Source organism: Quercus robur, chromosome 3 (genome assembly GCF_932294415.1).
Source record: "Quercus robur chromosome 3, dhQueRobu3.1, whole genome shotgun sequence".
Taxonomy (NCBI): Eukaryota; Viridiplantae; Streptophyta; class Magnoliopsida; order Fagales; family Fagaceae; genus Quercus; species Quercus robur.
Window position 1 is genome coordinate 586,409 of NC_065536.1, and position 11,622 is coordinate 598,030.

The 11,622-nt window shown below is 28.5% G+C and overlaps 3 protein-coding genes across 4 annotated transcripts in view; all 3 read left to right on the forward strand.

Moving 5' to 3' along the window:
• The window catches only part of LOC126716583 (hydrophobic protein RCI2B), a 57,726-nt gene that overhangs the window by 42,927 nt on the left and 3,177 nt on the right, over positions 1-11,622 (forward strand). The window lies entirely within an intron of this gene.
• The window catches only part of LOC126716582 (hydrophobic protein RCI2B-like), a 34,461-nt gene that overhangs the window by 19,662 nt on the left and 3,177 nt on the right, over positions 1-11,622 (forward strand). The gene's annotated exons all lie outside the window — the stretch shown is intronic.
• LOC126716580 (uncharacterized) lies at positions 1,015-9,215 on the forward strand. 2 transcript variants are annotated; one of them, XM_050417403.1, is made up of 5 exons: positions 1,015-1,244; positions 1,419-1,507; positions 4,397-4,660; positions 4,759-4,908; positions 8,771-9,215. In XM_050417403.1, exons 3-5 carry the CDS (start codon positions 4,549-4,551, stop codon positions 8,818-8,820), a joined length of 312 nt encoding a protein of 103 aa, XP_050273360.1. In that variant the 5' UTR covers positions 1,015-1,244; positions 1,419-1,507; positions 4,397-4,548; the 3' UTR covers positions 8,821-9,215. The 2 variants fall into 2 exon arrangements, with proteins under 2 accessions (XP_050273360.1, XP_050273359.1); XM_050417402.1 differs by lacking the exons at positions 1,015-1,244; positions 1,419-1,507; positions 8,771-9,215 and adding an exon at positions 5,589-6,238 and having other exon boundaries at positions 3,839-4,660.

Genomic DNA, 11,622 nt, shown 5'->3' on the forward strand with positions numbered 1-11,622 from the left:
GTTTATTCTAGTTGATGGAACTGACCAATCACTGGCATTTATTTCGTTTAAAAGATTAATATCGTACTAAATAACTTCATGAGTAACCTGTTGTGACAAAAAGATTGGCATTGGCATTCAGGTTCCAGTAAAGCAGCTAATCAAGAATATCAAAGACTGGAAGTCCGGAATTACCCCGAAGACCAGAATTTGAACAAGTTCTCTTCATATGGTCAACCATTACGTTAGATATCAAAGCAATAAGACACTCAATGTTCACATAATTAATTATTGAAAACTAATATGTCAAGTAAACATTGATTAAGGGAAATCTGCTACAGTGGGAAGGCATAAGTTCCGCAGTCTCAACAGGCAACGAGCATGTGCGTGACACACAACGGTCCAAGGTGGATACTAGTCGTTGCAAAATCTGTGAATAACAGCAACAGTATTAGGAGGGGAAGATGAGTCAATATAGGAAATTCCCAACATCAAAGACCACAAAAAATTCAGAAAAATTCCATGTCTGATCTGGAATGCTAAAATTAGATGGTCCATAATCATCTTGTCACCTTCATTTCGCAAAATGCACCCCAATCCCAACCCCTCTATTTAACAACAGGGCTAAGGCCCAGGGATTTACAATCACTCCAATCTATAACCACTACACTCTACATATATTCACAGACTGTTTCAGTCGCATAAGTGGGTCCAGTATATATATATTTGATGAGTGGGTCTAATCAATATATCTATATATATATATATATATATATATATAATAGCAAAAGCTGAGAGAAAATGAGTTCCTAGAATTAAGGAGATAATGACAAATAGGAAAATGTCTCCCTAAAATTTAGACATGTATAACTTTAAAAAGCGATACATTATATTGTTTTAAAAAATTAACACTGTTTGGCTGTAATTGTTTATATTAGAAAAAAAAAAAACTGCTAAAAGAAAAAAAGAAAACGTTGAAATTAAAAAATATCTACCGATCTCTTCAGACTACTTAACATTTTCTCTCTTAAAAAAAAAAAGAAAACCCTGCCAATATTGCGATATAGAGAAAGGAAAAAAGGAAAAAAACCTACCTTCTTCACATCAGTCTTCTTAACATTTTTTCTCTCTAAAAAAACCCTAGCCATACTGCAATAGAGGCGATCTCTTCACATCAAACTCTGCTAGGAGAAAAAAAAAAAAAACTTGCGCCACACTGGAGATTCGATTGGCCGACCATCGCTATCCCCTTTTGAGTTTTCTAGGTACGTTCTTCTCTCTCTCCCTCTCCCTCTCTTTCTCTCTATGAGTTTTTGTTGTTTTCATTCGATTTTGAAACTTCTCTGTGATTTCGGGATAAGTTTCCCCTGTTTCCGTCAATTTACAGAATATTCTAGATCTGTTTTGCGATTAAAACCCTAGCGATCTCTTCTCTTCAGACTTTGCGAACCAGTCAAAGCTACATACGATCAAACGTCCCATAGGTTTTGAGATACGGAGTTAGAGATCGGCGCTATTCTGACGAAAGGTACGCATCAATTCTCTGTGTTCATTCTTCCCCTTTTGGTGCGTTGTTGTGAAAATTGGACGAAAGGTACGCATCAATTCTCTGTATTCATTCTTCCCCTTTTGGTGCTTTGTTGTGAAAATTGATTCTTACGGCATGGACAATAATGCAGAACCCTAGAATATTGATTCTTCAAATTTCTGCAGTAATTTTCCTGCATAATTTCGTTTAAGAACTATTGTTCAATAAATCTGTGTGCTGTGATTGATATATGTGATATATTAATTCAAGTTTTGGATACTGTGGCTTGCCATATATATAATTTTACATGGGTACAAACTTGATTCGTAAAACTTATGATATGATATAACTTCTTTGTTTTATCATATAATATTTAAAGCACTAGAATCTTTGTTATGATTCTGATATATCTATGAAATTATGTGCTTTACATCGTTCGTATGCTTTTATGTCCTTAGATTAAATGAATATATATATATATATATATATAAATTCATGTGCGGATATTAACTATTGTTTTTTAACTATAGGTTTTTTGATATCAATTCATGATTAAATGGGTTAGATTTTGTTTTAACTAAGGTGTTTGGGTTACAATTGATTTTGTTTTGGGTATTTGGTGTGAGATTCAATTCTGATGTATATTTGTGTTGTTGGTTAGATTGGATTGGTGTTTAGTGATCTTCTTCAACCTAACTTAGAAAAGTCTTTTAATAATAATATTAAAACATATTTATTCCGCCTTTTCCTACATCTTCATGCCTGCTCTATTATTATGTATGGATTCCTTGACAATAAGAACCCCATATAATGAAATAAAAATTAAAATTGTTTGTTCAATGTTGTTCAAGATTATATTTTGTAAGAGCTGAATCTGTTTTCACCAAAATGTATAAATATTGTCTAAATTTGTTAGATTCTTTTTCATATGCAAAGTTTATGGTTCTTTGTTTTGATGTATTAATGTATTTCTTTCCTAATTGTTTAACTGCACATTTGTTAGTAGAATAGTGACTATATTTATCTGTAAGCTCATGGAATTAAGTTAAAGCACTAAATACATACTAAAATTTAGAAGTTGGCATTTACAATTTACCTTAGGCTATTGGTTGTTGCTGTTATTTTGAATGGGTGTAAATATATACTAAGTTTACTTATTCATAAAAGTCACTGGTCATATGACATTGAACTATTATGTTTTATTTACAAAATATAGTGTAAATTTTGCTTTAAGTTTTACTGTTTGATGTGCTTCAAGTATTTATTTATATATATCCTTGGCTAATGGAAGCCAAATTCTTTACCATCATCATATTGGAAATAGGCAATAGATTATTAAAAAGTAAAACAATCTTTCATATTTTTTGCAACTCAAACCATATTACAATGTTTGCTTCCGCTACTTTTATAGTCTCTCTTTCATCTTTCTTTGTTGCGGTTCTTAAAAACTTTTATAGAAGAATCTTTTTATTTTAAAAGCCAATAAAAGTATCATGCAAACGTTTTTTTTTTTTTTTTTTTTTTTTTTTTTTTTTTTTTTTTTTTTTTAATTCTTGGTTCCATCTAAATGACCAAAGAACAACAATATTTTGCGTCCTTATATTGATTCAGTAATTCATTTATTCTTTAATTAATTTTTTACATTAGTCCATGAATCTTGATTATTATGTTTGCTCGGCTTTGCAATTAATTTTGGCTTATTTGTTTTTGTTAAATTTTACTATTCAGTGTAGCTCAATGATTACATTGTGTTGGTTTTGAAGGATTTGAATTTCTATTTGTGATGATTATGTAATCATTAATTTCAGTTCTTATTTCACATCCTCACCGCTATTTTTTGTTATTTGAATTTGAATTAAAATCCAGACGTTTATTCTCTTTCTTTCAATGTTTTGGCCTCAAGTTATAATCTTTAATTATTTACTGTTATTAGGGACAATCTAAGTCATTAGATGATTTGTATTTATTCATTAGGGACAATCTAAATCATTGTATTTTTTCAATGTTTGTAGGTTTTGGTGTTTTGGGCTGCTTTGAATAAGTATATGATAGTTTTCTTATAAGATTTTTGGTGTTGGCCTGTAATAATTTTTCCTAAGGGAATATTTGCCTATATATATATATATATATATATACACACACACACACATAATATTTAACAATGCTTTTACTTGGTTCTTTTTTAGAATAGCATTTTGTTATTTCCTATTGGCTTTTCTTTTATATATGGTTGTTAGAGCCATTTCTTGGGTTCTTCTTTTATCTCAATCGAAAAATATATGAGTTCTAATTTTCTCCTTTTTTATTATTATTTTTTTTTCCATTTAACAGATTTTTGTAAGGATTTTCACTTTTCTTTTCTGATTGTTTTTATGTTTTGTAAGATGGATGGTTTAAGATCTGAATGTTTGAGGAGTAAAATTATTTTGTAATTTTTAGTAAGTAAAATTTTTTGTTTTTAATGTTAATTACTGAGTTTTTAATGTAAATTTTATTGTTATTTCCTTATTGATATATGTCTTTAATTTACAAGAATTCTTATAAGACTTTGTTTCTTTTAATTTTTGTACTGCTCAGGCTATTAGACTCAGTTTATTGAGAGGCTTTTTTAAATGTTGTTGTTAGCTTTATTTATTTTGCTTACTTATTTATTTTTATTGTGTGTATCTTAGTGTTTTGGATTGAGTGCTTATAGATGCTTTAGTTTTATTTATTTATCTTATGAATAAAAAATTACATAATAGTGAGTGAAAAGTTTCATGAATTCCATTTATATAAAATACAAGAGGAAGGAATATTTGATTAAATAAAGGGTTTGTAATATATTTCATTAATATAAACTTGCCATGTTTTTTGAAATTTAAATAATTATAATTAATTTTGTTGCAGCTCATTTCTGACTTAAAAAAAAAAAGGAAAATGCAAGACAAGCGCGATTAAAAAGACGGATGCTAATGATTGAGAGGTGATCCGGCAGAAAATGGCATGAAAGGAAAAATAGTTTATAGAATAAATTTACCTAGGCGAGGAAATCCAGGAAAATGGTCATTGCTGAAAAGAGGAAAAAAAACAAGAAGGATAGAACAACATTAACTCATGACTGCTCTACGTTGCATTCACCTGGTACAAATATGGATTTTTATGCATCAAGAGGTCCGTTTTTCTTTCTGCCACATTCTATTTATAAATTCTTTAAACATTGCTTCATAAAAATTTGAAAATAATACTTTCAATTCATATTTGATTATTAGATATTGATGTTGACATGGATCATTCCTATGAAGAAACTGGATTGAACATAAGTACAGATGATACTTTGGTAGAAGATGGATTCAATAATAGTGATATACCTCAAGAAATCCAAGAATCAGAAAATGAGAGTGATTGTGAAGAATTTCCAAGTAAATGACTTAACTTAAATTTACAAGGAAAAAAAATATTGATATTCATTTTTGTTTACATTATTATTGTTGTTCTTATATTTTAAAATTCATATAGGAAAATTTACTGAACCTTGGAATTTTGGCTCGCCTTCTTATGTATGCATGCATTGCGGTTCAATTTTATGGTATGAAGAGAGAACAGTCAAATCTAAAAGGCCTAGGAACCCAAAATTCTCTCTCTGTTGTATGGAGGGTAAGGTTAAGTTACCTTTGCTTAGGAAAGCACCTCCTCTTATTGATGAGCTTTTAGATCCACCAGCTTCAAAGCTTCAAAATGGTCATTTTCACTTTAATGGCATTTTGGTAATTTTGATAATTGGGTGAGTTAGAGTTTACCCATAATAATTGGGTTGGGTTGGATTTGGGTTAAAAGTAATTAGTTAAATGAGTTTATATACCCAACCCAATTATGCCCACCCCAAACCCACCCATTTGACACCCCTAGTTTATATATATATATATATATATATATATAAAAGTAGAGTTTTTAGTGTGGGACCCTTTTCGCTATTACTTGAATATTTTGTCCTCTGAGGGCTATTATTTTAAACACGTATATGGAGTTGGCTTTTAGCCATTTTTGTCAATGTTTGCATTCATTACGTGTAATTTTGACAAATCAACCTGTGGGGACCCAGGCCCAAATATATATTGGGCCATGGGCCTTGTCCGAAGAGGTACAGTGGTCCGAGAATAGATCAACAATAAGGAAGAAGTAAGACTTTGAACTTCATGAGCAAGCTATGACTGTAAAGGCTGGGAGAGATAGGCCGAGAAAGAGTATCTCCTTAGCTAAACGAAGAAGGGGTCAAAAGGTGAGTTCTATTATCTAGAGTGACGTTCCAGAAAGTTTTGTTGATAAGGATATACATTGTGAATGTACAGGACAAAGAGGAAGCTGAGAAATATCTAAGAAAAAACTACTATCATCGCATTGAATGCTTTGCAGCTAGCTCTCTGACCGCATTTATGTGGAGAAGACCCCTGAACAGTACTGCCTTAGTCACCCCAACTTACAGAGGACCTATGAGGGTGTCCGATGGGACAAACACTCAAGTAGTGGCTTGGATGAACGACAAATGGAGGGCCAAGATCATTCAAAGAGAGATATATAATGTAAGAGACCCCTTATAAAATGAGGATCAAGAAATTAAGAAAAAAATACTGTAGCAATTAAGAATTGAACTTGTAATCAAACTTGAGAGAAATATATAAGAATTGATCTCCTCGGACTGTGCCGAGAATGATTTTATTGAGAATAAACCAGTCTATCTTCATTTTCTTGTCATCCGAATTCACTTTGCTTGTTGTCTGATTCATTAAAGTCTAGTTTTCCAATCCACTCTCTACAAATTCATTGTATTAGGCTTTTTGAGCCTGAGTTCATTTATCCTTTGGGTCAGAGATCCAAATTGTGACCTTACACAACCTATTATTAATATTTTTCCTAAAAAAAAAAAAAAAACCTATTATTAATATGTAAATTACCTCTTATTAATATTTTCTTTTTATAGAATTTTTTACTTTTTAGTGATAATCTAATAGGGCTTTTTTTTTTTTAAGAGAACTAATAGGACTCTTTTTTTTTTTTTTTTTTTTTGAGACAAACTATTAGGACTCTTTTATATGTTTTATATGATATTGAATTTTGTAAAATCCAATCCCAACAAGTCACGCCATCATACTACATATTAAAGAATAAGTATAATCACACTCAAGTAATTCTAATACCCATTTCTTTCTCTAAAAAAACAAAATACTAATATCCATTTGAAAATACAACATACTTGTGCCCTTATTAAAATGTTATTATGTGTGGTAAGATGTATAGAGTTTTAAGTAAAAAATTGATTTGACAATCTCTTATTGGATGGTATAAAATATAAGTTTTACACCTTATTCTTACCTAATTTGGACTCATTTTATATATTTGGTTTGAATCATACCTCCACCTCTGCCATTATTTATCTATAAATAAATAAAAATATTATTCTTATACACTCTATGCTAATAAAATTCAAAGTAAACACATTAAATTATTAATAACTATTTTATTCATAGAATATGGAAATTTTCAAATTTTTTATAGTTAGATTATATACAAAACAAATGTTGATTGAATACTAAGTAATATAATTACATATTAATCTCCAATGAAAATGTTGATTGAAAACAAAGTAATATATATATTTTCAAGGAACTTGTATATTATTTTTAATTTGATTTTTTTTTTTTTGGAGATAATAGTGCATCCTACTGTTCAATCAAATCACTAATTTATTTTTAATAGTTACAACAGGAGAGAGTGGATTTAAGCCCTGAATATTTCTGTTAAAAATACTAAAATATTTCACTTGAGTTACGAGGCTCTTGGTCAATTCATTAATTTATTAATTTAACAATATTGTTGACATTACAAATTAATTTTATATTAAAGTATTAAATACAAAAATGAATCATTTATGGTTAATCTTGCAAATAATGGTATAAAACAAATAATAAATATAAAAACAACCATCATAGCACTATTGGTTTTATTTTAAGTGGCCTTGTCTAATTAACAAATTGTCATTTTTTTGAGATTGTTTTAACCTATTGCGTTCATTTCTAATAATAACTCTTTATCATCATACCAAAATATCAATCATTTTTTGGTGTAGGTGATGATTCACTAATTTATTTTTAATAGTTACAACAGGAGAGAGTAGATTTAAGCCCTGAATATTTCCGTTAAAAATACTAAAATATTTCACTTGAGTTACGAGGCTCTTGGTCAATTCATTAATTTTTATTAATTTAAAAGTATTGTTGACATTTCAAATTAATTTTATATTAAATTATTAAATACAAAAATGAATCATTTATGGTTAATCTTGCAAATAATGGTATAAAACAAATAATTAAATATAAAAACAACCATCATAGCACTATTGGTTTTATTTTAAGTGGCCTTGTCTAATTAACAAATTGTCATTTTTTTTTAGATTTTTTTAATGTATTGCGTTCACTTCTAATAATAACTCTTTATCATCATACCAAAATATCAATCGGTTTTTGGTGTAAGCGAGGATTCACTAATTTATTTTTAATATTACAACAGGGGAGAGTGGATTTAAGCCCTGAATATTTCCGTTAAAAATACTAAAATATTTCACTTGAGTTACGAGGCTCTTGGTCAATTCATTAATTTTTATTAATTTAAAAGTATTGTTGACATTTCAAATTAATTTTATATTAAAGTATTAAATACAAAAATGAATCATTTATGGTTAATCTTGCAAATAATGGTATAAAACAAATAATCTATATATAAAATAATAGGTGAAGCAAAGAGAGTGTGAAATTGAATTCCAAATTAGAACTCTAATTTTATGCCATGTGTCTAGAATCTGAAATTGAAGTTGAATTTTGCATCATGTGGTTAAATGTATGTGGGCTCATTCTCATTAAAACCACTTCTATGTATCGGGTCAAGTGAGTTACTGTGCTAATTAAGTTTTTTCTTGATTTTGTAGTCAAACGTGAAAACCAAAGAGATTAATATCGGTGATAAGAACTTGGTTTGGGTACATTGCATAATTTCCAAAAAGATAGCAAAGCCAGAGTTTGCATCTTTGTTATGAATTGCTTACAAAGTTTGCATCTTTACATTTGCACAGAGTTTCGGATTAAAGTGCTTTCTTCTTAGTTCTGACACTGAGTTTTGTTTACTATTCACTTACAAAGTTTGCATCTTTACATTTGTTATAAATTGCTAATATGTGATTAGATGCACATTATGCCTAAAATTCACTATCCTTATATTTGACTTTTTGTTCAGGTTTGGCACTTATAACAATGAAGAAAGCACTGCTGTGGACCGATGGATGATACTTTTTATAGGCTGCAAAGGAACTTAGTGATCGATGGAATCTCACGCGAATTGGAGAGGACCCGGCTGTAGATGTCTGGATGGCAGATGTGAGTCACTATGTTTTTAAAATATTCAGTGAAGGTAAATGTTATGAATAATGTAAATTTTCAGGAGAGAGATTTATTATTCTATATTTACGCAAGTTTGGTCGCCTTCTTGGAGTGGATCACTCCACCCTGTCTTTCTACTAGAATTTTTTATTCAAATTGTTACAATTTAATTCGAAATTTTATTTGAATTTTCCTATTGTTGTTACTATCATATATTATCATTCCAATTGTTCAATTAGAATCTAAAATTGGAGTCCAATTTTACTATACACGTGTACAATCTGATTATTTTTAATTTTGCTGTCATGTGCAGAAGCCAATGAGATGAAATTAATAACACATTAAACACTCATGCTTTGGGAATCGGTAGTACCAATCTAAATCCATTGGACCTGCTTCGTGATAATACAACTATGAAGGATGTATAAAAACACGCACAAATCCCTCTTTCTATAAAAAGAGATTGGAGAGAATTTTTTTTATCAGCCATGAAACTTCAGAGGTTTTTTCTTCACACAAATGCGCATCATGTTACAAAATGACCTATCGTAAAACTACAAAATGAGTACAACTCTGAGGATTTTTTTTTTTTAATTTTAAATTTTTTAAGCTGCGAAATTTCAATCACCAATAGAGATTGAAGATTCAAAAGCGTGAATGGATCTTTTGGATAAACATTGTCACCAAGGTTAATCTTTCTATGTAAAATATATATACTGCTAAGTTTTGTTAATGAAATTTTCTAGTTAATAATATGAATTTAGACTTAACTGAGCCTTTTAAATATGAATAAACTCATGATTAATAATATATCCATTCCCGTGCGGTAGCACGGGGCTACATACTAGTTAAATATAAAAACAACCATCATAGCACTATTGGTTTTATTTTAAGTGGCCTTGTCTAATTAACAAATTGTCATTTTTTTTAGATTTTTTTAATGTATTGCGTTCACTTCTAATAATAACACTTTATCATCATACCAAAATATCAATCGGTTTTTGGTGTAAGCGAGGATTCACTAATTTATTTTTAATATTACAACAGGGGAGAGTGGATTTAAGCCCTGAATATTTCCGTTAAAAATACTAAAATATTTCACTTGAGTTACGAGGCTCTTGGTCAATTCATTAATTTTTATTAATTTAAAAGTATTGTTGACATTTCAAATTAATTTTATATTAAAGTATTAAATACAAAAATGAATCATTTATGGTTAATCTTGCAAATAATGGTATAAAACAAATAATTAAATATAAAAACAACCATCATAGCACTATTGGTTTTATTTTAAGTGGCCTTGTCTAATTAACAAATTGTCATTTTTTTGAGATTTTTTTAATGTATTGCGTTCACTTCTAATAATAACTCTTTATCATCATACCAAAATATCAATCGGTTTTTGGTGTAGGCGAGGATTCACTAATTTATTTTTAATAGTTACAACAGGGGAGAGTGGATTTAAGCCCTGAATATTTCCGTTAAAAATACTAAAATATTTCACTTGAGTTACGAGGCTCTTGGTCAATTCATTAATTTATTAATTTAACAGTATTGTTGACATTACAAATTAATTTTATATTAAATTATTAAATACAAAAATGAATCATTTATGGTTAATCTTGCAAATAATGGTATAAAACAAATAATTAAATATAAAAAACAACCATCATAGCACTATTGGTTTTATTTTAAGTGGCCCTGTCTAATTAACAAATTGTCATTTTTTTGAGATTGTTTTAACTATTCTAATAATAACTCTTTATCATCAAACCAAAATATCAATCGGTTTTTACAACTTCAAGCAAAAAAAAAAAAAAAAACCCTGATATTTTAGGTATTTTAATAATATGCCAACACTGTTATACATTTAAATCTTTTTAAAAAAAATGTTTTAAGTATTTTTATTCCTAAAATTTTGCCTATTATTTAGATATTACTTAGAAGTAATTTTTTTTCCATAATTTTATAATTATATTCAAACTCTCTTATATATATTTAAAGAAAAGAGGAAAAAATAAAAACCATGTTTTATAGATTTTCAATCAATTAATAACATTAAGCCTTTTTAATACAATAAATAAATAAATATTCTTCAATAGTTAGGGGAGGGAAATTTCAACCAATTCAGCTATTATTTAAAAAAAGACTAACTTTTAGGGGTAACAACTTACACCCTTAAATATATCTTATATTTGATAGTTTAAAATGTTACTTCATTTAGAATTTTTAAATTTTAAAAATTGGTAAAATTTAATCTAATCCAAAATAACTTACCAAAAGAAAAAAACACTCCAAACAAACCATGCCTTTTGAATTTGCATCAAGTGTTACGTGTTCTCAGTTAATAAATTTGCATCAACGTTTTTTTTTTTTTTTGAGGGTGGTGAGTCCTTCAACGTTGGTTTCCTATTTTTTTACAACTTCAAGCAAAAAAAAAAAAAAAAAACCCCCCGATATTTTAGGTATTTTAATAATATGCCAACACTGTTATACATTTAAATCTTTAAAAAAAAAAAAATGTTTTAAGTATTTTTATTCCTAAAATTCTGCCTATAATTTAGATATTACTTAGAAGTAATTTTTTTCCATAATTTTATACTTATATTCAAACTCTCTTATATATATTTAAAGAAAAGAGGAAAAAATAAAAACCATGTTTTATAGATTTTCAATCAATTTTTCAATTAATAACGTGAAGCCTTTTTA